Source organism: Eutrema salsugineum, unplaced genomic scaffold (assembly GCF_000478725.1).
Source record: "Eutrema salsugineum unplaced genomic scaffold, Eutsalg1_0 scaffold_1, whole genome shotgun sequence".
In the NCBI taxonomy this organism is placed as follows: Eukaryota; Viridiplantae; Streptophyta; class Magnoliopsida; order Brassicales; family Brassicaceae; genus Eutrema; species Eutrema salsugineum.
In genome coordinates, this window is record NW_006256909.1 from 4,756,178 (window position 1) to 4,782,797 (window position 26,620).

Genomic DNA, 26,620 nt, shown 5'->3' on the forward strand with positions numbered 1-26,620 from the left:
CCAATTTTATAAAGTAACATATCTTTAATTCTAGAGAATATAAATTTTAGTGAATCCAGTTTTATATAGAAAAATATTTACAGGAATCCATCATATAATATATATATATATATATGTATTGGGAAGGCTTTTGAGAACTATTCAATTTCATCGGCATATATTATAAAACTAAATACAAAATGGCTTCATCGAGCAAATGCTTCTTCCTTGTGTTCTTATGTCTGGTTGTTCTACTTACCCTAGGTATGCCAAAAGGATTATATATTATGCTTTTGTGTTGATTATATTTTCTTTTTAATTATTATTATAATGTCCATTTATACATGGGCCACTTAAAAAGTTGGAAGAATTTTTTTTGGTCAACACCTCCGTAGTGCAGGAGCTATAATTTTTCAGCTTGTTTTTATGTTGTTTTACTAGTTGATTGTGTCTTTTTTTTTTGTTTACGGTGAGCTTTTTTTTCTACAACAGACAAATTCTTAGATAGATAGTCTAGATTTTGTTAGGTGATGAAGCCAGTGTTCTTTTTCTAGTTTGTGGATTTCTTGTAATAAATCTGGTTGTTTTATAATTTATTATAATACAATTAAAACAGTAGAATCCAGCAATTTAAAGTTTAAGGTTTTGAAAACATATTAGATATGGCATCGTAACAATGGAAAAAGATCCATATATATCAAATAATATTTATGTTTTTGAATCTAATACTAATTTTTCGAAAACAAAATAAATTTCAGAATCTACAAAAGCGGATCACGACAGAAGTAGACTCATTGTGCAGGGTCCATGCGAGAAGTTTCCAGACTGCAATCAACATTGCATTGAAGTACCATTTATAGGTGGAAAATGCGTCAAACCGTCTCCGGATGCCACCTATTTGTTGTGTGTTTGTTTTGGATAATCTTATATAAGTTTTTTAAGATATTGCACATGAGTACCATAATATTAATATTTATTAAATAAAATATTACCAAAATATGTTTGAAATAAAGATATTTTTTCCAAGATAAAATTATTTATGCAAATGTCAACAAAACTAAAACAAATTCTTTGATGTAAATGCATTCAGTTTATAGTTTTTCTCAAAACCATAATTTATATGACTATATATTATGTATCTCATTAATATAAACTGAATCGATCGAGTTTATGACTGCTATCTTGTTCGTCAGCACAAACTTCTATTTATAAAAAACAAATAAATTCAAAGTACCGATTATTGAGTTTATATAATCAATGGAAATCACATATTTTGTAGTAAAGCAACAAATCTACAAATTGGTTTTGTATTACTTTTAAAAGATATTTTTTGTCATTTTTTAAATAAAATCAGGTAAAACAAAAGGCTTTGGGTTCAGTTGATTGTTTTATAAGTTTTGAGTGGAGTGAAAAACAGAGATAATAATAGAAATAATAATAATAGAAAATCAAAGAATTTTCAAATTTTCTAAGAAAATGATTAGTTTAATATAGTAATAAAACTCATGAAAATGGCTAATATACGAGTTTCGAATTTAGAACAACTAATCAAGAATGGCTTACTAATCTCATTCCGAAATGTTGAACCAATGATTATTCCCAAAAAAATAAATCGCTATATTTTTGAATAATAGATATAAAATTTAGTAATCTTAATGAGTTTGCGATAATTTGTAATTTTGTGTAGTCTCTCTACACATTGGGTTGTATATTAACAATTATTTTTTCTTTAACAACAAAACAAAACTATATCAATGATGGATAGTAGCCAAAAAATTTGACAACAAAAACTTATTATTATTGTTACAAAGAAACAAAACTTTATTATTAAATTGTTTTTTTTTGCGTAAATCAATAATATTCATCTAATAAAAAAATTACTAAAAAAACGTCTTCAACATCCTACTTCCCATTTTTCTGACAACACATCTTCGCCGATCGCAGAATTCCAAAGATAAACACCATCTGTTTTAGTGGTCCAAACGCAGTTTTTCCAACCGCATCTATGGAACAAGATTACATCATCCCAAAACACTTGTACATTCATATGACCATCATCTTTGCTCATATAACACCAAAAAAAAGTTGAGTGAAGCATATTTTCTCCAAAATTCCAAGAAAATATTTCTCCAAAATTCAGATTATGTTCTCCTAAATCGTTGTCTTTAGAATTACAATGGATGAAAAGAGTTTCACCAGTGGTTAAACCATTGATCACCTGGACTTGCCACTCGGAAATCTTCGGGACTATGACGTCTCTCGTTGTAGCGGCCGGCTAAGATACGATCTTGACATGTTAAGACTGAAAAAATGTAAATAGCCAAGAGAAATGGTGTGATGTTGTTCATACTTTTGTCTCAAATAATAATAGTAAACATTTGTGAATAGTTTTTGTTCTTGTTGCTTTCTTTTTATAATGGAATAGCGAAACGGTACACGATTAATTAAATTCTAAAGTTACTGCATTGCATTAATGATGAGTCATGCTCTAAATTATTTACGTGATCGTGCATTGATTAGAATTGAAGATGAAAGGTTTGACTCATATACTGATCAAGTTAATATATTAAGAACAAAATTTGAACGTTATAATATAATTTTTTAGTTATCAATTTATTATTTATGCTGGATACACAAACATAGTCGACTAATATTTCTTTTATTAAGTTTACAATCCAAAGTAATTTCAAATTTACAATTGAATAAAAAAAGCTAATCTAGAATTTTAAATCTATACACTCGAATATTTCTGTCAAAAAAATGTTAAGGTAACTTTTGTTAAGATATGATCAGCATTGTCTGGTATTTATCTCTAATAAAAATAGTGTTTCATGAAACTATTTTTTATTTTTGTTTAATAAACCAAACATATCTTAAACCAAAATTTAGACTAATTTACCGAACCCATATAAATACAGATTACTTCTGATTAAAAAGAAAATTACTTACAAACCTCAACCATGAACGGATGAAATTACTTCTGGCTAACAATATATTACACTTTTTTTTGTTTCTAAACTGTATATACTAGGATTGAATCCGCGCGGATTTTATTTTATGTTTGTGTTTTTATATGTTTTATATATTATTTTATAAAAAAACACAATATGTTCGGTTAGTTATCATTCTCAGTGTTTCTATATAACAACAAATTTCTCTTAATTATTGTTTTTATTATCTTCTATTAATATTTCTATGTATATATATATATATATATATATTAACTTCTAGATTTATTTATGATATACGTGTTGCGCAAAATTTTATTTTTTAAACAGTTAATTCATCATATTTGTCTTTTCATTTTTTATTAGACTCCTTATTCATTTTTATATTATTATAGTTTGTTAGTTTCATTTTTGTTCTTCTTTCTCATTTTTAACATTTTTGTTCTTTTTTTTTTAAAAGTCCTCTTTATCAGCTTTGTGTTCTTCTTCCTCATTTTTTTTACCTTTTTTTTTTCATCTTCTTCGACTTCTATTTTTTTTTTTTTCCTTTCAGTATTTCTTCATCTTCTTTTTCTGATTTTAGTTTATCTTTTATTTTTACTTATCTCGTATATGTATTATTCCTCGTCTATTTTGTCTTCATCTGCGTAATTTTTTTTATATTTTGATTATTTCTTCTTGCTATTATTTTTTTAAATTTTTTTTATCTTCTTTGATATTTGTTTTCATCATCGTCTTTTTCTTTAACTATTTCTACTTATTATTTTTTTTCCAATTTTTACTTTTTTTTTCTTGATACAAAATAATTATTATAAAAATGTCTGAATTAATTAAGTCATTAATTTTAGTACTAATTTTTATATTTTAAAAAATAATACTATTTTAAAATGTGGGAATTAATTGAATCATGAATTTTAATTTTTTCTATCTTCATATTATCGTCTCTTTTCTAATCTTCAACGTTTTTATTTATGTATTTTTCAAAATTGCTTTTCATCATTTTTGTGTTTTCTTCTTTCTATCTTTTATCTTTTTTTTTTCATCATCTTCGACTTCTAATTTTTTTTAAAAAAAATTCATTTTTTCTTATTTTGCGTCTCTTATTTTTATTTGTTTGGAATATGTATTCTTTTTTTTTACTTCGGATTCCTCTGTGTCGTCTTAATTATATTTTACTTTTCCTTCTTTCTCCTTTTTTTTTTATTTGTTTCATCGTCTTTGGACTTTCTTTTATCATCCTTTTTTTCCTTATTTTTTTTTCATTTTTTACTATTATTTTTCTTAATTAAAATATAAGAATTATAAATAGTATATACATAATTAAATTATTAATTTTAGTAATAGTAATAGTATTTTTTAGTGAAAAATAATAATTATTAATGTGTGTGAATTAATTGAGATATTAAATTTAGTTTTCATTTTTGGTGCTGATGTGGACACCCTAGATAGAGAGAAAACTCTCATAGGGTTGAGTCCGCGCTTCGCGCGGATTTTATTTTATATTTTTATGTGTTTTATATTTTTATATGTTTTTTTTTTAAAATAATCTGTTGGATAAATTTTTTATAGTTTAATAGTTTTTTTCTATATTTGCATTGTACAATCATTATTAATGTTTGTATATAATAACAAATTTTCTTAATTATGTTATTAATTTCTGTTAATTTTTTTTATTTCATGTACTTTTATATTTTGTCTGTCACTATTGTGTGATTTTTATTACAGTATTAAAATTATTTTTTTTTGTTAATGCTCTACACGTTGCGCAGTAATAATTTTTAATCATTTATTCTTACCTTTTTTTGAAATTTAAACATCATATTTATCCATTTTTGTTAATTTTTTTCTTCTTCTCCATTTTCATATTTTCATATTTTGATATCTTTATCTTCTGTTCTCTTTCTTTGTTTTCATATTTTTCAAAAAAAATTTTCATCAGCTTTGTGTTCTTTTTTTTTTTATTATCCATATTCCTCTTCATGGTCTTTAATTTCTATTCTTTTTCATCTTTTTAATATCTTCTATTTTTGTATTTTGATTTTTCTTCTTCCTTCTATTTTTCTTATTATTTTTCTTATTATTTTTGCTTTTTTTTAATTATCATCATTTTAAAACATTTTTTTCAATTTAATAATTTATCATTTTTAAGAATAGATATATATTTAATCCAGTTAGTATTACAATGTTTTTAGTTATTAATATCTAATTATCACTTATTTTTTATTTATACTATAATTTTTTTAATTTAATTTAATTTATACTAAATATATTAATAACAAACATTAATATATTTATTAAATACATACTTTAAATATACTTAAATGTTAAGCTTTATGAGTTTGCTGATGTGGATAGTCTAGATGGAGAGAAAACTCTCTCATTATATAATAGATTTTGCTTTTTTTTAATTATCATCATTTTAAAACATTTTTTCAATTTAATAATTTATCATTTTTAAGAATAGATATATATTTAATCCAGTTAGTATTACAATGTTTTTAGTTATTAATATCTAATTATCACTGATTTTTTATTTATACTATAATTTTTTTAATTTAATTTAATTTATACTAAATATATTAACAAACATTAATATATTTATTAAATGCATACTTTAAATATACTTAAATGTTAAGCTTTATGAGTTTGCTGATGGATAGTCTAGATGGAGAGAAAACTCTCTCATTATATAATATATTACACTTTTATTTTGGAAACTTTTGGTTATCTATTTATATCATAAAGTATTATCCATGTCTTTTACGTTACGTTATTATAATTAATAACAACATTTGAGGGTTTGCCTAACCTGGCCAAATTAAAGAATACCAAACCTTCTTTCATATTATAATGAATCTTCTACATGGTTAGATTTTCTTTAATTTGGGTTAAACTCGTACTAAGTCTAAAGGATCTCTCGAATCCAAACATTCATTATATCATGGTGAACATCCCATGTAGATCATTATCTCGTACGGTCCATAAGCAATTGAGATCAAGAGACAAATCGAAGGAAATATTTGCTATTGTTCCAAAAAAATGGATAGGACCATGTTGTCTTCGCTTTGACCCAAGTAAAATGAAACACGTATTTGACCCAAAAAATGGAACATGTACTCTTTTCCCGTGTTCACTTGCCTCATCCTCATCTTTGGTTTTGTGACTAACACTGCATTATCTGTTTAATACAAACTACTTCGATTAACATGACCAGACCGGTTTCATACTCCCAATTCAACTGACTTTATGACTCGTGAAAAAACGGTTACTTCTTAAAAAGGAATATTTTCAAAAATAAGTATTTGATAGAATCGGCTGGAATAGTCTCGGATTGAAAAACGGTACAAAGTTCGAAGACTGATATAAAATGTTATTCCAATTTATAAATCACATTTCTGAGAGTATTATAAAATGAATTCTCGATGAGTTTTGAACAAAAAAATAAAAAATACTCCTGATATATCATGAGTTAAATTTCACCTGGCGCAAAGTATGTAAGAGCGTGATTATTGCTAACTACCGTATTGGATTTCTTAGCATTATTTTAAGATTTATTTTGGGTTAAATAACCTTTGTAAAAAACCATGATTATTATATGATTATTGCTAACTATCTTTTGGGTTTTAAAAAAAAAATTAATAATTGATAATTTTTTAATTAAAATAAAGATAATGAATGCTATGGTGCCACCTAGTAAGTAGAATCGATGCACAAATAGGAATCGATCCCTCTCCTTTTAAGCCTTTTTATTTAGTTTTGCAATAATCATGGTCTAATATCCTACCCCACACATATAGGCAAGTAAAAAAAGAGAGAGAAGGAGGAGTAAATGCACAAAACCAACCTCGCAAACAGTATTTTCAATTGCAATGTCAATTCAATAATAAGTTTGACTGTTTGTTTTTCTGTCAGGTTCCCTTCTACCTTGGAACTCACTTATTTCGACTTTAATATGTTATCACCTAAACTACCCCAACACTTGTTCATATTTACGAAAATTTATTGCAATAATTTCAAGTAAAACTTCGTAGATCTATTTACGTAGGTGTTGTTTGATAAGTATGTCGTATTCTTATTTCTTTACCTTTACTCTATGGTTACTTGTTATACAAAAAAATTTCGGATAAATTTTTTTTACTTGCCTATATAAATACTTGTTACATCGATCTATTCAATGTCATATAAAACTAAAACCCTCATCTCCTTAAATACAATGTCTATTTTTTGGTTTCTCTCATTTATTTAGTCGAACTTCAACTAACTCGAGGTACGTTCCATACATATTTATTGATAGAGATTATACTATAAAGTATTTAATGAAAAGTAATCATAAATGTTGACATTAATTCATTAAGTGACACACTCGAAAATGGTCAAAATAGAATTTGAAAATGGACCAAGCCATGACACGACAAGGACACGAGGCCAAATCTAAGAACACCATAGTAACTTAAGACACACGTTTAACAGCTAATGAAATTTCCAAACTCCAAAACCGAAAAAAAGACATGAATGTTATTATTACCCTGACATTATCTTAAGCTAGACCTAGCTCAAGGACCGTACGAAACCTTAAACACAAAGTAACAACTCAAGGGAAATGAGCTCCTCCGGTACTTCCTCCACCAGCTCCGGCACCAACTCCACCGCCTAACCCATTTCCTAAGCCACCGCCCAAGGCACCGCCTAATCCTCCACCAGCAGCACCGCCAAGTCCACCGAAACCGAGATTACCACCAGGACCAGACACACCTCCACCGACGCCACCAAAAGGTAAACCATTGTCTCCGATGCCGGAGTATCCCCCACCGTATCCGAGGTAGTTCTTCTGGTCAGAGAGTCCCCCTGGGACGTTTCTTGCACCACAGGCAATAGCTGAGGCTAGGGCAAGAACCAAGAAGAGAGTGAAAAACGACTTCGCCATAACCTTACTCAAGGGGTCAAGAACGGTAATTTTGGTTAAAAGAAGAGAAGGTAAGAAGATAAATTTTGAGTTAATTATGTTTGTTGCCTCATAGGTTGTGTTGTGTCCTTTTAAAGGACGAGAGACCACGTTCAAAAAAATGACCGGTGTAGATAGTTATTGCCAATGTAAATGCTTTAACCAAACGCTCTGATATCAAATTTAAGTTTATTTACGTTCAGAACGAAAGTGACTGGTGGTGACGCGGTAACTAACGTTCCGCCAAGGCTGTGTTAAGCGGTCAATCAATGTTGTTAATTTTTTTAACGATATATTAAGACGGCAAAATAAAGATTTTAGAGATTCTTAACTACTATTTTAAGGCTTTCAACTAGCTTTTATTCTTTTTTAAAGCGGTCAAACACCCTAAAATCTTTTCCCGGTTTTCTTTCGTAAAATGATGATAAAAGATGATTCATGCATTACAAATAACACGGACTGAAAGATGATTTTTTTCCAAGAAATAAATAATTCCAATCTAATGATATCGTTTTGTAGATGCTGTTGTACAGCCATCCATTTAATTCGGTAGTGTGTGTATTTTGATAATTAAATGACTTTTCGTCGGTTGAGATCGAACATTTAATTAAATTTTATTCTAGAATTTACATGATGAAAATATGGTTTTAATGTATTTTTTTGTCAAAGATATAAAGTAATAAAAACCTTGGTGCATTTTAACCCAAAAAAACATTAACCTATTGGTGCATTAGGCCCGAAGAGAAGAAACAAAAGGTAGAATACTCTCCTGTTTTACAAAGAAGTGTGGTCAAAGTTTATGAAAAACGTAGGTAATTGTAATTGTGGTATCCTTTCGTGGAGAGAAACATGAAAATTTAAGAAAAAAACACATGGAGGTTTGTTTTGGTCGAAAGTTACTTATAATCGTTTTCTTTTATTTAACTTTTAAATTGTTAAGCTATTAACTTCAGCTACATGTTAGAAAATTTATTTCGTTCGATTTGAACTAACTTCAGCTTTAAAAGAGGGTTCTCTTTTGGTATACATATTTACCAATTGGTGCTTGGTGGTTATAAGTTGTATCCCTTGTTGGAAATAAATCCAATGGTAATAATTGTAATATTTATAATAATTAAACACATGATTCATGGGCCATGAATTGTTTGAGCTCCCACCGTATAACCCTGTTACAAAACAGTTAAAGAAATGCATTATACGCCATTCATCACATACATAATACGATACTCGACACCGATGATATTCGGGTTTCTCTAATTATCTGTCGACTATTTTATTGTTTTTTGGTTAAAGGCATGTAGATTGTTGGCTACAGGTAATAAACTGCTTAAATGTAACACTGAGACGTATATGCTTAGTTTTGTAATCGAAATCTCGTTCATAATGATATTTGTTTAACCTAAAAACTAATATTTTTCTTCTTATTACAATAGATCGAATTGTACTTTTTTTTTGTCAACCCTTGCAAACGAGATTACGTTTGATATGTACCTGTATGCAAATTGCAACTAAACTAATATCTTGGAACACAAGTAAGTACACTGTTTTGCAAGACGAAAAATATACTCTATTTATTGATAGCACAAGGTTTCTCACAAGTAATTAATAACAAACAGCATGAAAACAAAAACAAAAGCATATATGGAGTAGAAAACAAACAAGGACTTAAACATAAACATCGGAAAAAAAAAAAACTTAAAACATGATAAACCTGATACAAATATTAATAATTATGAAAAAAAAAACGTTTTATCATTAAGGGTGAGGAAGAACGCCACCACAATCGCTTCCACCGCCAATTCCACCCAAACCGCCAACTCCACCTACACCGCCTGCACCGCCAAGTCCACCTACACCACCACCAAGACCTGAGCCACCGCCTAGACCACCTATTCCACCACCAAGACCTGAACCACCACCAAGACCTGAACCACCGCCTAGACCACCGATTCCTCCTCCTACTCCGCCTACTCCACCTACAGGCAAAACTCCGGCGACACCACCAACTCCACCGGCTACACCACCAAGACCTGTTCCAATACCACCAACTCCAGCAGCTCCACCGACGCCACCAAACGCAACAAAGTTCTTTTGGTCGTCAAGACCAGCTCCAACATTCTTGGCCGGGGCCGGTCTTGTCGCAGTGACAGATTGAGCCACCGTGAGAGCAACGAGGAACAAGGCTAAACACCTAATTGCCATCTTTTATAACTTTATTCTATCGTGTGTGTTTGTTAAGTGGGGAGAGTAGTGAAGAGTGCATAACACATTAGGAGGTTTATATAGGACAATGAAGGGTTAAAAATTAGGGGACAGATGGAGAGAAGTTGTAAATGAATGTTGGACCATCTCATCTCTTATTTGTTGGATGCAGATCCCTCCACGTCTAATGTGACTTTCAATTGAAGTTTCAACTACTCTATATGTTATATGTATACAGTAAAATTATAAAGTGACAGATATAGTCGTGGAGATAAGTTGTGTACTTGTATATTTCGTATTAGTTTTCTAGAGTCAAAATCTAGAGTTAAGAGATATTAAATCAATTTTCTCAAAAAAAAAAATTATAATTCAAGTTGCTCGTTTGTTTTTTGTGTAGAAAAAAATGGCGCTCTTAGTTTTACCACCAGAGATAACTCGCATTTCGTTTCTTCATATTGATATATAATTGCCATATACGAACGTATGTTGCGTCACTATTATACTTGTACGAAGATACGACTTGACATTAAAGTCTTTATAACCAGTCTCCTATAAACGAACGTTTTTACAATCCACAATAATAAATTTCGGACTCAAAATATAGATGTCAAAAACAGAAATGTAAATGTTGATAGTACTTATAAGATATATAGATATATAGAATACAAGTGCAATAAATGGGAGCATGCAGAGCATGTGGCTGCACCCAAAGCCCAAAGTTAATAGAGCATGTAAATGTGCATTGAATTGACAGGTTGGAAGACAAAAGGAGTGATACATATATATATATATACACATATATATGGTGATTAAAAAATGAAATCCGTAAATTAATATCTCTCGAGAAAGGATGATGTAATATTAATATTACAAATCTACAAGCTTCAAGCCTTCAAAGGGAATTTATAACCTTATGAAACGAAGCAATATTTCAAAACAGACCATAAATGTTAATCTCAACAAACAAAAAAATTTGTTTTATTTATATCAAAAAGATCCTGAAACTGAAACCCTTATCAAAAGTAGAAGGTTATAAGAATTATGAATATTATATACATTTTTTCTGTGCGAAATATTCAGTACTCCTAGAAAACTAGATTTCTTTTAACCAAAAATCACAAATTAAACCACAGTAAAGATAATATCTAAGATTCGACCCCAAAAAAAATAAAATAATAATACCTAAGAATTTTAGAGCATTTGTTTTTCTTCACAATCTAAACCATTGGGTACAAAATCAAAGAAAAAACGAAACGAAACCCCTTTGATTTTGTATATTTTAGAAGGGTTTCAAACGATCGACCCGTTTTTTTAAGCACACGGACTTGGATTTACAATCCATATGGACAAAAAGTCCCGTTGAAAGAGTTGAGATATCTAAGTAGTAATTCATAACTGATTCTGAACTACACAGCCTGATTCTGAACTACACAGCCAAACAAGTGGAATATTAATGGTCACTGAAAAATATAAATGATCACGAGATTCGATCAGTATCAATATTATTCTATCCAACTTATATAAACATGCATCGATCTGCAATATTAAGAATGACAGCTGAATCCAGTAAAATAGTTGTTCGTTGGGCCTAACTTATAGTTCAGTTATTTCACCTCTTTTAATGCTATTTTGTCCTCATATCACAAGGGTTTCATATACTATATAGCCTGGCCTTTCTCTTCTCTTTACATTTTCACTCATAGAAAATTAGGTAAACAAGGCTTTCTCGACGAATCTGTCTATCCTTAGGGTTAGTCAGACGATTCAAGTCGGTTGAACTTGAGCCAAAATCAAATTCGGATATCCCCTCATCGTTATACCAAAAACAAAAATATTTGGGACACAACGTTTATTACAAAAACAAAACATAGTGTAGTTTATAGTACTAGCTACTTAATTAGTGAATACAAAAAAAATCAAATTCCTAAACCTTAAATTTTTTAGTGGATCTATCAATTGGATAAATCATTACAATGGCCTTCGGAAAAACCCCCAAAGACTTATATATACTTGGGTTGGTTCAAATTTTAGATTTTCTGGAGTTCCTGTAATAATACATTAACAGTTGTATAAGATCAAAATCGTGTTTAACTAAATTGTATAATGCTCGGAGTTTTTTACCCTTCTTTGTTGTGATTTTTTCTTTCTTGACATCTTCTTCCTACCTAAGTAGATCATCCATAAGATCAATAGTATTTATAGCTTTTTTCTGTGACATCCGTAAGAAAATAATTTTGTGAAGGTTAATTGTCAAGTCCGACCGACAAAAAAAAATTGTCAAGTCCGACCCAAATAGATAGACAGGATATATTGCAATGGTCTAGCTCATGCGCATTTAATGGCCTAAGTAATGAAAATTTGGTCAAAAAAAGAAAAGAAATTACCTAAAAAGTGACTATGTCCTTAGAGTATTAAGAGGAGTTCATGGCCCAGATTTTGAGACAAAAACAATTAAAAGAAAAGAAAAAAAGCCCAATATTAAAGAGACGGGTTCATCAAGAGACGGGTTCATTGGACACGTGGAACTTTGCCATTGATCAAAAAAAGTAATTGTGTTTGGGGACAACTTTTTTTTTTGGCAAAATTTTTTTTTAACATCGCTGTTTTCTCATCTTCTTCTCCAATACTCCCAATTCAGTTTCTGCATCTGCGATAAATTCAAATCTTCGAAACCACCCCTCACCGTTTCAAATCCGCCGGCACACCCACGGCAACTGCCGCTGTCGTTTCAGGGATCTCCTCTGATCGGGATCAGTCTCTAAGCATTCCTCTCTCCTCTCTGGGGTTTATCAGTCGGAGGACGGTGACGGAAGTTCGATCTCCTCTCTTGCCGATTCTGATAGGTCGGCGCTATCTCTCCTTTCCTCTCGCGCTGCTTACTCATTGATGTCGACGTCTCTTTGCAATCCGGCTTCTGGTTCTCAAATCCTCGATACCTCAACTTCTCAACTTTGCGGTGGGTGTGCCGGCGAATTTGAAACGGTGAGGGGTGGAGAAAAACGAGGAGATGCAGCAGAAAGAAGAAGATGATGAAGAGGAGTCGAGAAGTTGAGGTGAAATCCATCGATGAATGACTGATTCAGCATCTTCAATGTTATCTTCCATCAAAGAGGGGTTCACCAGTATACATGCTCTAAAGACCTCCAATATTCTCGTTGGGCCGGGTCTGTTTTTTGCATAAGCTATTTTTTTTTTTAAAGATCTTTCTTCCGGGTCTGGGGCATCATCTGTGTCAAGCCACTGCTCATCTCTGTCGTCAAGGACCAAGGCTTGCTTTATTTTCATTCAAAACCGATGTAAGCCTTGATCTTCCTCGAGTGACCCGTTCATTCTACACGTAACACATAAACACACCAATTTTATGTGTTTTGCGAATACTGAATACACACTTCTTATGCGTTCATGTATATGTACTTTACGTATGCATTGTTTGTTCTGTTAATTTTCTATACGTAAACACATAAACTTTTTTTGGTCTTTATGTATATATAATAACTCAGCCTAAGACATTCAAAGATAAACAGAAACTTCAATTTTATTTACACAAAATAGTGATGAAGTCTGCTACTTTGTTGATTGTTTCATGTGTTCTCTTATCTTTCTTTACAACGAATTTTTATGGTAACATATTTTTTTATTTATTTTGTTTTGATTTGAAACGCATTAAATTTGGAACCACTTATTGTAAATAATAGTGGAATGATAAAATTATCTGTTCCTAGAATCATATAATCTCCTCGATAACGAGAACTGAGATACTAACCCAATGGAGTGGTAAATATATGTAGATTTTCTCACTTTTTGTTAGATTAGAGGTTTTAAGATAATAATCTACGTACTGTTTACTACTCCCTCCGTTTCATAATAAGTGTCGTTTTAGATTTCATTTTTTATTTTAAAAAGAGTGTCATTCTGCATTTTCAATGTAACTTTTTATTTTTATTTCTTGTTTTACCCCTCATTTAAAGATAATAATATTTGTAATTAAATGTTATAAAAATATATTAGTTAGAAATATATTTGTATATTTTATTAATTTCTTAATCTGTGTGAAATGTGTCAGAAGGAGGAAATAACACATTCACACACGCGCTTGTAAATAGCTCTATATATGATGTTGTAGAGACTATCGAGTCTTGAAAAAAAACTTTTGAAAATGACGTAAATGGACACTACATTACACAGTCGTCTATGACTTGAATCCGACCGCGATTTGACTACGATCATAACATTTATTGTTTGATATATCTTGTAGCCTTTTCAATGGAAGAAAATTTTGTGGGACAAAAGCGATGTAAGAAGACTATTGATCCAGCCAATTTTTGTGAGATTAGCGATTGTCGACTACACTGCTCTGCGCAGTTAAACGGAGTTGGAAAATGTCTTGACGATCCCAAGACTCCCGGAACATCTAACTGCGTTTGTGCTTACAATTGTTAAGAGAAGATAATAAATTTATTTCTGCTGTTATAATTTTAAAACACTATTGGACCTTAATCAATTTAAATAAAAGTTTGGGAGTTCTTCATCCCTTCTTATGAAGAGAATTGAACTTCCGTAAAAATGCAGAAGATATATTGGATGGTAAAATATCAATATAAAGTATAGCCTGTAAAATATTTTTTGATGGCCTACCCAATTATTTTTCAAAGAGTCCCAAAATTTTCTGTTAATGATAAAAATATAATTTATAGTGTTTCTAACCTTTTTTGTATATACATGCTAGAACATATTCAGCCACTTCCATTGTGTTACAGAAAATGTAGCCATCACATAAAGAAAATAAGAAGAGCAAGAAGGTCCTTGCCTCCTCGGTAAGCTGCAGTTCTTCAATTCCATCAACCTGTAATTTTCAGTTTTTTCAGCTTGTAATGTTAATTTTTTTGTTTTTGTTTTTGTAAATCTTTTTAGATTAGCTAATTCTATTTAATAAATTGGCGGCAAAATATTCTGTTTATTTTAATAGGGTACAATATTTCTAATTAGGTGAACCTGGCCCCGATTAAATATTTGATTAGGCCTTGTTACTAGCCAGATTTGGTTGCTTATATGACAAAAAAGTCGAAACAACAAGTTAGGAAAGAGAAATCTCTCAATCACGTAACGCCTGATTCATCAAAGGGCCCAACTTTATCAAAACCCAGATCTTTCTTTATCCGATTTCGGGCACCGAACTCGATAGTCGATAGTTTTTCATTTTCCAATCTCATCAAATACTCTCTTGGGAGGAAAAATCAAAACTTGGGTTGTTAAGCTATGGCGAAGAAGATTGGAGTGACGATGGAAGTAGGGGAAGATGGTGTTGCTGTGATCACCATTTCAAACCCTCCTGTTAACTCTTTGGCTAGTCCAAGTAAAGTTCAATACTTGGATCACTGACGATTTATCTGAAAATAATTTTCTGTTTTGAGCTGACTTTTTTTTATCTTTGGTTGGTGGGATTCTACAGTTATTTCTGGGTTGAAGGAGAAGTTTCAAGACGCGAATCAGAGGAGTGATATTAAGGCGATCGTGCTAACCGGTAAACAAAATTGAGTTACTTTTGTTTAGATTTCTCCTGTTTTGAACGATTTGATTTGTAGCGTTAATCTCTACGACTGTGTTTGATTATCGGTTTTAGTGTCGCTCACTGAGACTTTCGATATTGTCAAGAGAATCATGCGAGTTTGTGTCGTTTTCTGTAAATTTGTTTTGTTTGTTCTTTCTTTTAAGCTAGAGGGTTTGAAATTTCAATCCTTTTCTTATTCTTGTTTGTTGTCTGCTTAAGGTGCTTGCATAATTGATGATTTCAGGGAACGGTGGAAGATTCTCGGGTGGTTTTGACATCAATGTCTTCCAGCAGGTTCATAAGACTGGTAAAGTTTCTTCTGATGTAAGTTTTACAGTGAAGCATGTTGGTTCCTGTGTTTTGACAACCTCATTTCTTGGCAGGGGATATATCGCTTATGCCTGAAGTATCCGTTGATCTTGTGTGCAACCTTATGGAAGGTCTTGAGCTTAATCTCAAAGTTTTTTTCTTTATCTTTGAAGGCTGATATATTTCTCAATAAGGTAGCCTGAAACCATTGCACGACATGATGTTGATGCTATTTTCCTGATATCAAAGACTGTAGGAAACCGATTGTTGCTGCAGTTGAAGGATTAGCTCTTGGTGGTGGTTTAGAATTGGCAATGGTGGGATTTTTAAAGTTTATTTCCCCTTGCAGTTTTAAAAGTATCTTTTTTTTTTATTGTTGTGTTGATTAGTGTTTATTTTTCTGTCTCCCAATAATCTTTAGGCGTGTCATGCTCGAGTTGCTGCTCCAAAAGCTCAACTAGGCTTACCTGAACTGACACTTGGAGTTATTCCAGGTTTTGGAGGTATGGATTTGTTTGTTCAGCTTGGTCTTCTTCTAGATAGTTATTCTTTAGATCAATGGATAGCTTTCAATAGTGGTTGGTAAATAATCAAGCTAATTGTGTCTATGAAGGAACCCAACGTCTTCCAAGATTAGTAGCCCTTGCAAAAGCAACTGATATGATACTGGTGGGGATTGCTTTTGTCCGCATTTACCTACATTTTCATTGCCAAGTTTGCTAAAATCTTATTGACTTGGCTGATAATTTTGTTCAACTATATTCTGGTGCTTTTGTAGCTTTCGAAGCCGATATCGTCAGAGGAGGGGCAGAAACTGGGTCTCATTGATGCTTTGGTGCCACCTGGAGATTTGTTGAGCACCTCCAGAAAGTGGGCTCTAGACATTGCAGCTGGACGTAAACCCTTTTTGCGTTCACTACACAGGACCGACAAAATTGGTTCTTTATCTGAAGCTCGTGCTATATTGAAGAATGCAAGACAACTAGCCAAGAAGATAGCCCCAAATATGCCTCAGCACCATGCTTGCATTGAGGTGATTGAAGAAGGAATCATCCATGGAGGATATAGTGGGGTTCTTAAGGTAAATTTTTCATTAGGATTCGACGTTTCCTGTATTTTTCTTGTTTCCTTACTCTCTTCAATAGCTCTGACATAATTTATATACTACTAGTTTGTGCACATCGGACATCCTATTTGTTGTTAATTTAGGAAAGCAACCCTGCTTTATTTCGCAAGTATGTATCCACTAATTCCCTTGTTGGTTACGTACCTAAATTCCTTGATTCACTATGCAGGAAGCAGAAGTTTTTAAGCAATTAGTACTATCAGACACCGCAAAGTCACTTGTTCATGTGTTCTTCGCACAGCGTGCAACATCAAAGGTGAGATTGGCCAAACCTTTTTAATTCTCCTAAAGCTGTATCCACATGCAGGAATTTACTAACATTTAATTGCAGTGCATCTGTTGCTCCTAGTACTTATAGTTTCTACATTCAACGTTCATCCTTAGCATCGTTTTAAACAAAATTTCAGGTGCCTAATGTAACTGACGTTGGATTGAAACCAAGACCGATGAAAAAAGTTGCAGTTATTGGTGGAGGTCTGATGGGTTCTGGCATCGCTACTGCTCTACTTCTAAGCAATATAAGAGTTGTGCTCAAAGAAATAAATTCAGAATACCTTCAGAAAGGAATAAAATCAGTTGAAGGTTATTATCTCATCCAGAGCATATCCAGTTGCTATTTAATAGAAGTGCCTATCGTGGTCAAACCGAAAATTCTAAATGCTGTCTTAGCAACATTCTAGATTTTAATACGTTGAGCCGGCCCAGATTTATTTCTTCACTGAAAATGATTGGTTGCTTTGTAAAAAGGTTCATTTCTGTGGTCTTCTTAGATTTAATGTTTAAAATGAAAGTATGCAGCTCTAAGGAATTAGAGAGGTGTATAGACACTTAAATGAGTTGTTTTGAGCCAAAAGAAGCATCCATAGCATATGATGAAATGATAGATAATATGGTTTATTACTATTCCATAGCAATAAAGTTCCGTTTTTTCTTGTGACAGCAAATCTCAAAGGCTTGGTATCTAGGGGAAAACTGACGCAAGATAAAGCAGGCAAGGCCCTCTCTATGCTCAAGGGAGTACTCGATTACACAGAATTCAAAGATGTGGACATGGTCATAGAGGTCTGCCTTCTTTAGCAGTTACTGTCTGCTTTGCTATTTCAATTATATCTAGTTAGTTCTAAGAGGGGGTCAACTCGTGTATCATTTTTCAGGCAGTGATTGAAAACATTCAGTTGAAACAAAACATATTCAAAGAAATCGAAAAGGTTTGTCCACCACATTGCATTTTGGCGAGCAATACATCTACTATCGACCTCAACGTAATTGGGGAAAAGACTAACTCAAATGATCGCATTGTTGGCGCACATTTCTTCAGGTCATTCTGTGTTTCCAATGTCTCGAAGATTTATATGCTTTTCGTTTTTTCAATGTAATTTTACAAAGGTTTGTCTTTTTTTTTTTAGCCCGGCTCATCTGATGACCCTTCTCGAGATTGTTCGTACAGAGAGTACTTCTGCTCAGGTGATTCTGGATCTAATGGCGCTTGGTAAGGCCATAAAGAAAGTTCCTGTGGTGGTTGGAAACTGCATAGGCTTTGCAGTGAATAGGACATTCTTTCCGTATACACAAGGTGCACATATGTTGGTCAATCTAGGTGTTGACTTGTTCAGAATCGACAACGTTATTACCTCCTTTGGCTTGCCGTTGGGTCCTTTCCAGTAAATCTCTTCCTCCTTGTTTTGTTACTGTATGGCTATTCTCAGCATTTAAAGAAACGTTAATTTTTTTGGGATGACTCACTTCTCAGGCTTGGTGATTTGGCTGGACACGGGATTGGAATAGCAGTTAAAGATATATATGCCAAGGCCTATGGTGATCGCATGTTTAGCTCTCCATTGACCGAGCTTCTGCTTAAGAGTGGACGAAATGGTATGTCATTGCTCTTGCCTTTGCAACTTCCTCATCTGCCGACTTTTAACATTTGCGGCTTCAGGCAAAATCAACGGAAGAGGATACTATATATACGAAAAGGGGAGCAAACCAAAACCCGATCCATCAGTGATTTCAGTTGTTGAGGAATCGAGGAAACTTACTAATATCATGCCCGGTGGGAAGGTAAGACCAAAAAAAAAAAGAGGTCTTACTAAATATAAGCAGTACTTGTTTTGGTATTATTTTTCTAAGTTTAATGCAGTCTTGTCCTTCTTCTGCAGCCTATATCAGTAACTGATAAGGAGATTGTAGAGATGATCTTGTTCCCTGTGGTTAACGAGGCATGCCGTGTCCTAGATGAAGGAGTTGTGATCCGAGCCTCAGACTTGGATGTTGCGTCTGTCCTTGGAATGAGTTTTCCTTCTTACCGGTTAGGATTCTATAGCATAATCCCCATAAAGAAAATCTCTTGCTTTTGCTCTGATCTTATTGATTTTCACTTCATGATGAATATCCATCTTTCTTATTCTGTTGAGTCTCTTCTAGTCACTTACTAACAAGTCACTATTTCAACAAACTTTTTCCTTTGTGATATCATTTCTTATGGTAAGCATTTTTTTTTACCTTGTTGCAGCGGGGGACTTCTTTTCTGGGCAGACACGGTTGGACCGAAGTACATATATGAAAGGCTCAAGAGATTGTCGGAGACTTATGGCGGCTTTTTCAAACCGTCGAGGTATCTGGAGGAAAGGGCAATGAATGGAATGCTTTTGGTAAAGTCTCTCATCTTTCTTTACAATTTTAAGATGTGGAGAACATAGTACCTACCAAGTTCCCTTTATGAATAATCGATAAACAATATGAGAATAGAATTTAAGGTGAATGATCAAATGCATTCATCTGTTGCAAATGACCAGTTAGCAGAGAGCATTTGATGAATGATCAATATCTCGAGACTATACCATTGAGTTCAAGTTTAGCATGAACCATGTTGATTGCTTTTGTAGTTGGCTAGAACAAAAAATTTAGACGCTATGGTTGCAAAGAAAACAAAATATGATCATGTAGTGTAGTTATAGCCTACTTAGTTCTATGAAAGAAATATTTCCAAGCTTATGAATGCAGTACTATTCCAGCTATCATCGATTTATTCATTTTCCCGGTCTTATGGACTGTAATTGATAATGAAACCTCCGGTTTTTGGCTGCAGAGCGAACCGAAATCGTCGAGGTCTCGATTGTGAATGCAAAAAGGGAGTTTAATAGTAATCAGCTAAAAATGCGTTTGAACAAGTTTACGCAGAAGGAGAGGCGTCAGGTGTTTAGTCACTAAATCAGAATAATTCAAGTTTCTCTTGTTGTTTCAAGATAAAGTGCTATTAAGGTGTTTCCTTGAAAACAGTTAAAAATAAAACAGCTTTTATGTTCTAAATAAATGTTTGTAGTGACATCGTTCACAATTCTCATGTATTTTCGTCTCTTATCGAATAATATAAGAAAATTGCATAAATACCTTCTTTTTCTTTATTCTTTTTTTTGGGGGGGGGTCAAAGAGAGTAGAAATATGATAATTTTAATTAATTATATCAACCCAAAGTCTTATTAATTGTACTAGACACTTACATCTTTTCTGAAATTGATTTACTATATGTTACTCTCAAATCCTACAAAAGTTTATTTTTCTAAAAACCTCTCTTTTAAACTTCAAAGATATAAATGTGAGCTTCAAATTATAGTGTAAAATATTTTGTAAAAAATAAAATTTAAGAGTATTTTATTAAAATTAGGCCCTAGGCCAATGTTTCTAAATCATAACATAGACACGGTCCTCTGATTCAGATGTCTTTCTTCTCTGATAAAGGTGGAGGTTTATGAAGATGATGAGGGTTTGAGGTATTTGTTGCCGTCGTCAGCTGCAAAGGCTGCGGTTTGTTGATTGTAGGTTGAGTAGTGGTTCGTGAAGCTCCATTCATAACCGGTGGTATTTGCTGAATCCCATTCTCGGTTTTCACAGTCACGGTTGTGGTCGTGGTTGCTGCAGGTGACTGTACATGCCTTCTTGCTAAAGATGAACACTTTGATTCTGCAAACTTAACAAACTTTAGAGAAGAATGTTTCTCGATGAGTTGGGTGTGAAACACGAGGAAGCAAATGTACCTTTTAATTCTGCGTAGGAGATAAGCCGGCTAAGGCAATCTCTGAATTTGGTTAATACCACTCTCTCCTGCTCTGCGTAAACCTCTGATTGGCCCTGTGAGTTTGTTCCGCAGCCACCGGGGTCCACTGAACCATTAGGTGAAGCTGCTGCAACCATGAAGATAGTGTCCTGTTCATCACACATCAAAGCCAGAGTTGCAGGAGATAGCGGCTTTGCTTTGGAGGGATCGGCGCCATTTGAACTGGGATCCTCTGTGACTGACTTATCAGCTTGATTTTCATCAGCTGCAACCATCTCCACATCAGCTGCATCTTTATTGCCTTGGGGTTGATCTTGTGCAGAAGTAGCTAAAGAAGTTTCTGTTTGATCTTTCACCCGACTTTCTGTTTCATTCCTTTGATCTGAGACAAGTTTTGATGAATATCAATGAATAATACATATAGAGCTACAACCTCAGTAATAAAGAGTTTAAACTAAAAGTTGCACCTGTAAATGTCTTTGCTGCTTCTCCAGCTACAGCGACCAAAACAGAGCAAAGCGCTTTCACATCCTGCGGTTGGATTATATCTGCTAAGAGGGACCTTCAAACGAATTCAACATATAAGTCAGTTTTGTTGCAGCTCTTGGATCAGCTAAATAACTTGTGAACACCATAATTTTCACCTATATACAAACTTCGATGGAACATTGCCACCAGCACGAGAAACAGGTGACGGAGATGTGCCTGAGGTTGGGCCACTAGTTCTTCCACTATTTGCCTATACACAAATAATAAGATTTCATTTCACTAAGAAAGGCAAGAAAAAAGGATACCAAAAAGAAAGCATATCCTAAAATGGTAACTGGGTACCTGTTGAAACTGTCCAAGTCGATGCGTAGATGAATCTTTGGTTGCTTGGTTGAACACAATATCTTGACCTTTCCGTCTCTTAGGTGCTGGAGCAGGAGCAAAGCCAGAGGAACCTACAGCTCCGGTAATGGCTGCATTTGCTTGTTGTTGGAGATAAGCCATGTTGTTGGCATGTTCCCCATGAAACAGAGCTTGTCTCTCTTCACTTCCGTCAAAGTTTTTGCAATCCAAGCATTTACAATTCTCGGAACAAAGAATGTTTGCTTGAAAGCACTCACAATACTTCTTAAGGCATCCAGATTTCTTGCAGTGACATCCTTTGTTATGTTTCCCTAACAACACAACTTCGCCAATCTCCTCCTGCAAAGACAAATCAACAGTTTAAGCATCCCATAATAACTTAGAAGCTTAAAGAACTTCCAAAAGTTCACCAAAGTCTTCCCACAACTGAAAATGTAATGGCTTTTATCAGTAACATCGATATGCCTTAAACCTCGTACCCTTTTATCCCGTACACCATGCGGACTGCTAGCAATTTTCGGCCTGAACGCATTTGGATTCCGCTCCAGAGTTGCTTCAACAGCTTCTCGTCTTGCAGGTTCATTTTCAACATTGTTGAAACAATTGACACAGTTACAACCATCACAATATGTTCCGGATGCAAAGCATTCACAATACCTGACAAGATATTGCACAGTGTAAGTTTATGGAGGTTAAAAAAAGTAAAGCCGAATCAGAAACTGTAATGCACAAGTCTTAGGAATGCAGCAGAGAAAGGAAAAGATATTAACATGCAACAGCTCCAATAATCCCATAACCATACCAAAATGTCTCCCGGAACTAAGAGGGGATCACTTGATAGATAAACTATACCATTAAAAGTTTTCGATAAAATCACAATCCAGATACATGAATGGGAAGACTTACAGCTTCAAGCAGCGTGAGTGTTTGCAGTTACACTGTTTCTTCTTTTGAGGGGTTCCATCTCTAGCTTCCACTATTGGCCTTGGTCTAGATTTTGGAGACTCGGGCTTTCTGCGAAAAAAGAAGCAAATTTTTGAAAATTCTGAACCTTTCCGGTGATATCAAAGCTTAATCCTTGAACAGAAGCCATTAAATTAATTTTAAAAGTTAAAAGTTAAACCATTTTCATAATTCTAAATCACACTTCTGCATATCTACACACAAAAAGTTTGAATTTTGTTCTTCAGAAAATATCGAAACGAGACTAATTCAAGGACGAAGCAAAAAGGGTTCAATAGATAAAACTTACGGAAGCCTGATTGAAGCGTTAAGGATTTGTGATTGTGGCGGCGGATTTGGCGTCGCCACCGGTAACGTCGGTCGTACTTGACCGATTCCCACCGCCGGAGGAGGAGGACGAGTCGTCGTCGGCGTCGTTATCGCAGCTGGTGAAGGAACAGAGGGAGTGGCGATGGTATTTGCCGCCGTAGCGAAGACGGTAGGAGCCGGTTTAGACACTGAATGTTCATCGGAGCCACCAGTGAAGTCGAGTTGCCTCGCTGGCGTCTTCGCCGGAAAACTAGACTCTTCAACACCGTCCTTTTTTGGCGGGAATTCGCCTCCTCCACCGCCCTCATCCATCTAACGAAAATTCGAATCTCGATGGAACCCAGAAAATTTCCTTTTCTATTTTCCCCCGAGAAAATCACACAGTTTAAACCACCGCGAGAAAAAACGAGAAATTCCACAAATCAGCTCACGAAACACACACGAAAAATCCAGATCCGAATCCCGCCGGAGCGCGGAAAGAAATCAGAACCGATTCGGCGGCTGTTAGAGCTCAAACGGGACTTTGAATTTGATCCGCGTGTATAGAGAGAGAGAAAAAGGGATAAGCTTAGAGAGAGATAGATGGGGAATTAGGGTTCTATTGGGTTTTAGCTCTAGAAGAAGACGATGAAGGAGGAGAAGAAGAAGAAGCCCTCAAGAAAAAATTTGGTAGAAATTTAAAACAGCGGAAAACAAAAAAAAATAAAAGCAAATACTTTCGGTTTTGTTCTTCTTCTTCCGCAGCATCTCTCCTCCTCCCTCTCTCTAACATGTTTTGAAATTTCAATTTTCTGGATTATATTGAACGGTTAGATTTGCGTGGCAATCGCATCGTACGGATCACGTTAAATACGACGATCCAACGATTTAAATTCATAAAAGCTTTAGGTTTTGTTGTCTTTCGACCGTCCGATTTCCTCCGATCAAAGTATCCAAAAAGCCCTTTAAAAATTTTGCGTAATTTAGATATATCCCAATTGCGAACCGACACGTACACAGACCCACTCGTGACTGACTCCGATGCATCACATTGGAAGCAGAGAGAGAGGCCACTTTAAGAAAGAAGGCGTATTTGTGATTGCGCCCATTTCTACAACTACGAAAGAGAAATCAAGATTGGCTTTTTTTTTTTCATTTTGTTGAGCACCAAAATTTGCAAGGTCACATTTTGATTTTTCCGGCAAAAATTTCAACTTGTCTAAAGTCTAAACCAACATTCTCAAGACATACACAGTTTTTGTATCAGTAAGAATTTCCCATTCTGTCTCTGCCACCACGCCGATCGTCTCGCCCTCTTCTATCAAAGTAACTGTCACGGTGGTAATCCCTGAGTGCTGGTGGACCGCCTCTCAATGGCGGTGGTGGTGGACCGCCTCTTAATGGCGGTGGTGGTGGACCGTGTCTCAATGGCGGCGATCTGCTTCTCTCTCTTGAAAGTCGTCCTAATCTGCCACCACGAGGTGGATGAAGCGGTGGACTGAGAGGAGGTGGCCGTCTCTCATAGTGAGGTCTCGGGAGCGGCTCAGTACGGACCCAGTCAGGTGCTAAACTTCTGCTAGGAGGGTACTCATTGTCAGAGTAATGCAAACGGTCTCGTTCTCGTTCTCTGTCTCTCCATGTGGGATGGTCTTGTCTAGGTGGCGGGTAGTCTCTGGGCCAGCCACGTGGTGGAGGAGACCTGTAGCCATTGAAGTCTCTTCTCGGGGAGAAATTCATGGGAGGAGGAAGATGACGAAGCGGTGGAGGACTGTTGGCTGGTACATAGCGATGCCTCTTGCATTTGTTGCAGTATTCTCGTCTCGCAAAGTTCAAGTTTCTGCATCTGTATCCATAACAAAAACAAAAGAAAGATATAGTATATGAATTGGGAAACTTATGTAGATTTTGAGATATAGCCAAGGTTACTTACAATGGATCTAGACAGTACCAATCTCCATCTCTTGGTTGCACCTTTGGATTATTGTTTCTGCTCATGCTATCTGCAGGTCCAGGCCCATCAAAACCTCTTCCATGGGGACGAGCACCAGCTCCACCTCTAGCATAAGGTGGTGAATAGTCTCTGTGTCTCCCAGATGCTTCCCTTCTGCTGCTCAAGTCACGGCCACGAGGCGGAGCGCCTGAATGATTATGATCAGAATGTCGGTGATCCTCATATGCACGACGGGCTGGTGAGCTAGAACTTGCACGAGTTCTATGTCCTACACCCCAATTAAAAAAAACAAAAATTAGCCAGCAGGAGAGAGGCTGGGTCAACTACAGTATAGTTAAAGGTTCAAACTATTATCAAGTCAGCAAGTTGCAAGTACTCCTCACAGTAGAATCACGAACGTATATATTAGCAGACAAGAAAGTCCAAAATATCATCAAAGAGATTTTGTTTACACATCACTGATAAAACACTGGAGCAAAGACCATGAGTCTGTAGGTTCCCTAATAGCATTCTCAGATGGTTGCATTACCGAAAGACTCAGCTCAAGATTCTTACATTTTTACACTGAACAAGGACTGTTGATATGAATCTATACCAGTGCAATATTCATAGTACAACAACTTTTAAGTGTCATTGAACTCTTAGCTATACAATCCATTAAAGCATTTATAGCAAATGAGATTCTTCTACTTCAGAAGAACTTACAGACATCATAGGAACCAAATGCTAGCGAAATAACCAAACATAACAGTATCGATTAACTCAGAAATTGATAGATGAGCATGTTTCACAAGTTAACGGAAAGAAAACATCGAGTAGAACAGTCGCACGTAATGAATCTTTCCAAGTAGCAGTTGCTGCAACGAAGAAGAAACTGAGCAGAAAAGAGAACTGGGCTTTAATAATGTTGGAAGAGATACGAACCATTTTCACCCTTGTGTCGATCCGAGCGAGCAAATGAGGGCCGGTCACGGGAGAAATCTCCGGGGTCATAGTCTCCGGCGGCGGCGGCGCGGCGATCGCTTTCTCCGTCGTTGCTTCCGGATGGCCGCACGACGAGACTGCTGATGTGAGGCGGGTGATGCTGATCTCTTTCGTTCGACCCCATTTCTCTCCGATTGTCAAGCACCCCTACTCCTGGAATCTCGATGTCCGTTTCGGAAAGGGAAAAAAAAAAACCTAGGGAGACTTCCCGATAGATGCTGGAAACTGTCGTTAATTTATATTTTGGCCTCTCTACTTTAGTTAGATTTTCAAAATAGCCCCTCAAGTTTAATACTTAACATGATAGTACTATAGGCTAATTCATGGAGTCGAAAATCTAATGGCCGTTCTGATTTTCCTTCTTCTTTTCTTGGCAATATAACGTTCACGTTTATGGAAGAATCAGACGCACAAAATATGATTACACTTCTGAAATTTACGAAATCGATGGAAGATATTCAATAATTCAATAATCCA

The 26,620-nt window shown here is 34.6% G+C and overlaps 7 protein-coding genes across 7 annotated transcripts; 2 read left to right on the forward strand and 5 right to left on the reverse strand.

Annotated features, from left to right (window-relative positions):
* Positions 1 to 156: 156 nt before the first annotated feature.
* LOC18028764 (putative defensin-like protein 31) lies at positions 157 to 933 on the forward strand. Its single transcript, XM_006412824.2, has 2 exons — positions 157 to 243; positions 738 to 933. The coding sequence occupies exons 1-2, from the start codon at positions 180 to 182 to the stop codon at positions 899 to 901; spliced, it is 228 nt and encodes a 75-aa protein (XP_006412887.1). The 5' UTR covers positions 157 to 179; the 3' UTR covers positions 902 to 933.
* Positions 934 to 1,873: 940 nt separating this feature from the next.
* Positions 1,874 to 2,327, reverse strand: LOC18028765 (S-protein homolog 1). The gene is given in 2 exon segments (XM_006412825.2): positions 1,874 to 2,249; positions 2,251 to 2,327. Coding segments are annotated over 2 exon segments (453 nt in total).
* A 4,932-nt stretch (positions 2,328 to 7,259) lies between these two features.
* On the reverse strand, positions 7,260 to 7,933 carry LOC18028766 (acanthoscurrin-1). The gene has a single exon (XM_006412826.2). It carries the CDS (start codon positions 7,849 to 7,851, stop codon positions 7,519 to 7,521), a length of 333 nt encoding a protein of 110 aa, XP_006412889.1. The 5' UTR covers positions 7,852 to 7,933; the 3' UTR covers positions 7,260 to 7,518.
* Positions 7,934 to 9,419: 1,486 nt separating this feature from the next.
* LOC112082208 (glycine-rich protein 5) lies at positions 9,420 to 10,115 on the reverse strand. The gene has a single exon (XM_024149592.1). The coding sequence runs from the start codon at positions 10,069 to 10,071 to the stop codon at positions 9,625 to 9,627; it is 447 nt and encodes a 148-aa protein (XP_024005360.1). The 5' UTR covers positions 10,072 to 10,115; the 3' UTR covers positions 9,420 to 9,624.
* A 5,038-nt stretch (positions 10,116 to 15,153) lies between these two features.
* On the forward strand, positions 15,154 to 20,455 carry LOC18028767 (peroxisomal fatty acid beta-oxidation multifunctional protein AIM1). The gene is made up of 18 exons (XM_006412827.2): positions 15,154 to 15,424; positions 15,521 to 15,592; positions 15,864 to 15,926; positions 16,003 to 16,059; positions 16,178 to 16,245; positions 16,350 to 16,431; positions 16,542 to 16,597; positions 16,707 to 17,009; positions 17,224 to 17,310; positions 17,462 to 17,636; positions 17,995 to 18,116; positions 18,209 to 18,372; positions 18,461 to 18,715; positions 18,805 to 18,926; positions 18,991 to 19,112; positions 19,211 to 19,359; positions 19,564 to 19,702; positions 20,140 to 20,455. The coding sequence occupies exons 1-18, from the start codon at positions 15,328 to 15,330 to the stop codon at positions 20,170 to 20,172; spliced, it is 2,166 nt and encodes a 721-aa protein (XP_006412890.1). The 5' UTR covers positions 15,154 to 15,327; the 3' UTR covers positions 20,173 to 20,455.
* Positions 20,456 to 20,603: 148 nt separating this feature from the next.
* On the reverse strand, positions 20,604 to 23,942 carry LOC18028768 (protein tesmin/TSO1-like CXC 5). Its single transcript, XM_006412828.2, has 8 exons — positions 23,210 to 23,942; positions 22,864 to 22,971; positions 22,437 to 22,614; positions 21,937 to 22,296; positions 21,750 to 21,844; positions 21,573 to 21,667; positions 21,086 to 21,487; positions 20,604 to 21,011 (listed from the first exon to the last, which is right to left on the reverse strand). The coding sequence occupies exons 1-8, from the start codon at positions 23,539 to 23,541 to the stop codon at positions 20,764 to 20,766; spliced, it is 1,818 nt and encodes a 605-aa protein (XP_006412891.1). The 5' UTR covers positions 23,542 to 23,942; the 3' UTR covers positions 20,604 to 20,763.
* Positions 23,943 to 24,359: 417 nt separating this feature from the next.
* Positions 24,360 to 26,337, reverse strand: LOC18028769 (serine/arginine repetitive matrix protein 1). The gene is made up of 3 exons (XM_006412829.2): positions 26,084 to 26,337; positions 25,139 to 25,427; positions 24,360 to 25,051 (listed from the first exon to the last, which is right to left on the reverse strand). Exons 1-3 carry the CDS (start codon positions 26,265 to 26,267, stop codon positions 24,472 to 24,474), a joined length of 1,053 nt encoding a protein of 350 aa, XP_006412892.1. The 5' UTR covers positions 26,268 to 26,337; the 3' UTR covers positions 24,360 to 24,471.
* Between the last annotated feature and the right edge of the window lie 283 nt (positions 26,338 to 26,620).

Bases quoted from the DNA above. Each gene is read 5' to 3' on its own strand.
- LOC18028764 (XM_006412824.2), top strand. From the start codon at position 180: ATGGCTTCATCGAGCAAATGCTTCTTCCTTGTGTTCTTATGTCTGGTT. The intron at 244-737 runs GTATGCCAAAAG...AATAAATTTCAG, and splicing joins GGTTGTTCTACTTACCCTAG to AATCTACAAAAGCGGATCAC.
- LOC112082208 (XM_024149592.1), bottom strand. From the start codon at position 10,071: ATGGCAATTAGGTGTTTAGCCTTGTTCCTCGTTGCTCTCACGGTGGCT.
- LOC18028768 (XM_006412828.2), bottom strand. From the start codon at position 23,541: ATGGATGAGGGCGGTGGAGGAGGCGAATTCCCGCCAAAAAAGGACGGT. The intron at 22,615-22,863 runs GTAAGTCTTCCC...ATATCTTGTCAG, and splicing joins CACTCACGCTGCTTGAAGCT to GTATTGTGAATGCTTTGCAT. The intron at 21,488-21,572 runs GTGCAACTTTTA...AACTTGTCTCAG, and splicing joins AGCAGCAAAGACATTTACAG to ATCAAAGGAATGAAACAGAA.
- LOC18028767 (XM_006412827.2), top strand. From the start codon at position 15,328: ATGGCGAAGAAGATTGGAGTGACGATGGAAGTAGGGGAAGATGGTGTT. The intron at 17,311-17,461 runs GTGAGATTGGCC...ACAAAATTTCAG, and splicing joins CACAGCGTGCAACATCAAAG to GTGCCTAATGTAACTGACGT. The intron at 18,117-18,208 runs GTCTGCCTTCTT...ATCATTTTTCAG, and splicing joins ATGTGGACATGGTCATAGAG to GCAGTGATTGAAAACATTCA.
- LOC18028766 (XM_006412826.2), bottom strand. From the start codon at position 7,851: ATGGCGAAGTCGTTTTTCACTCTCTTCTTGGTTCTTGCCCTAGCCTCA.
- LOC18028769 (XM_006412829.2), bottom strand. From the start codon at position 26,267: ATGGGGTCGAACGAAAGAGATCAGCATCACCCGCCTCACATCAGCAGT. The intron at 25,428-26,083 runs GTTCGTATCTCT...ATTGGGGTGTAG, and splicing joins TCGACACAAGGGTGAAAATG to GACATAGAACTCGTGCAAGT. The intron at 25,052-25,138 runs GTAAGTAACCTT...TTATGGATACAG, and splicing joins TGGTACTGTCTAGATCCATT to ATGCAGAAACTTGAACTTTG.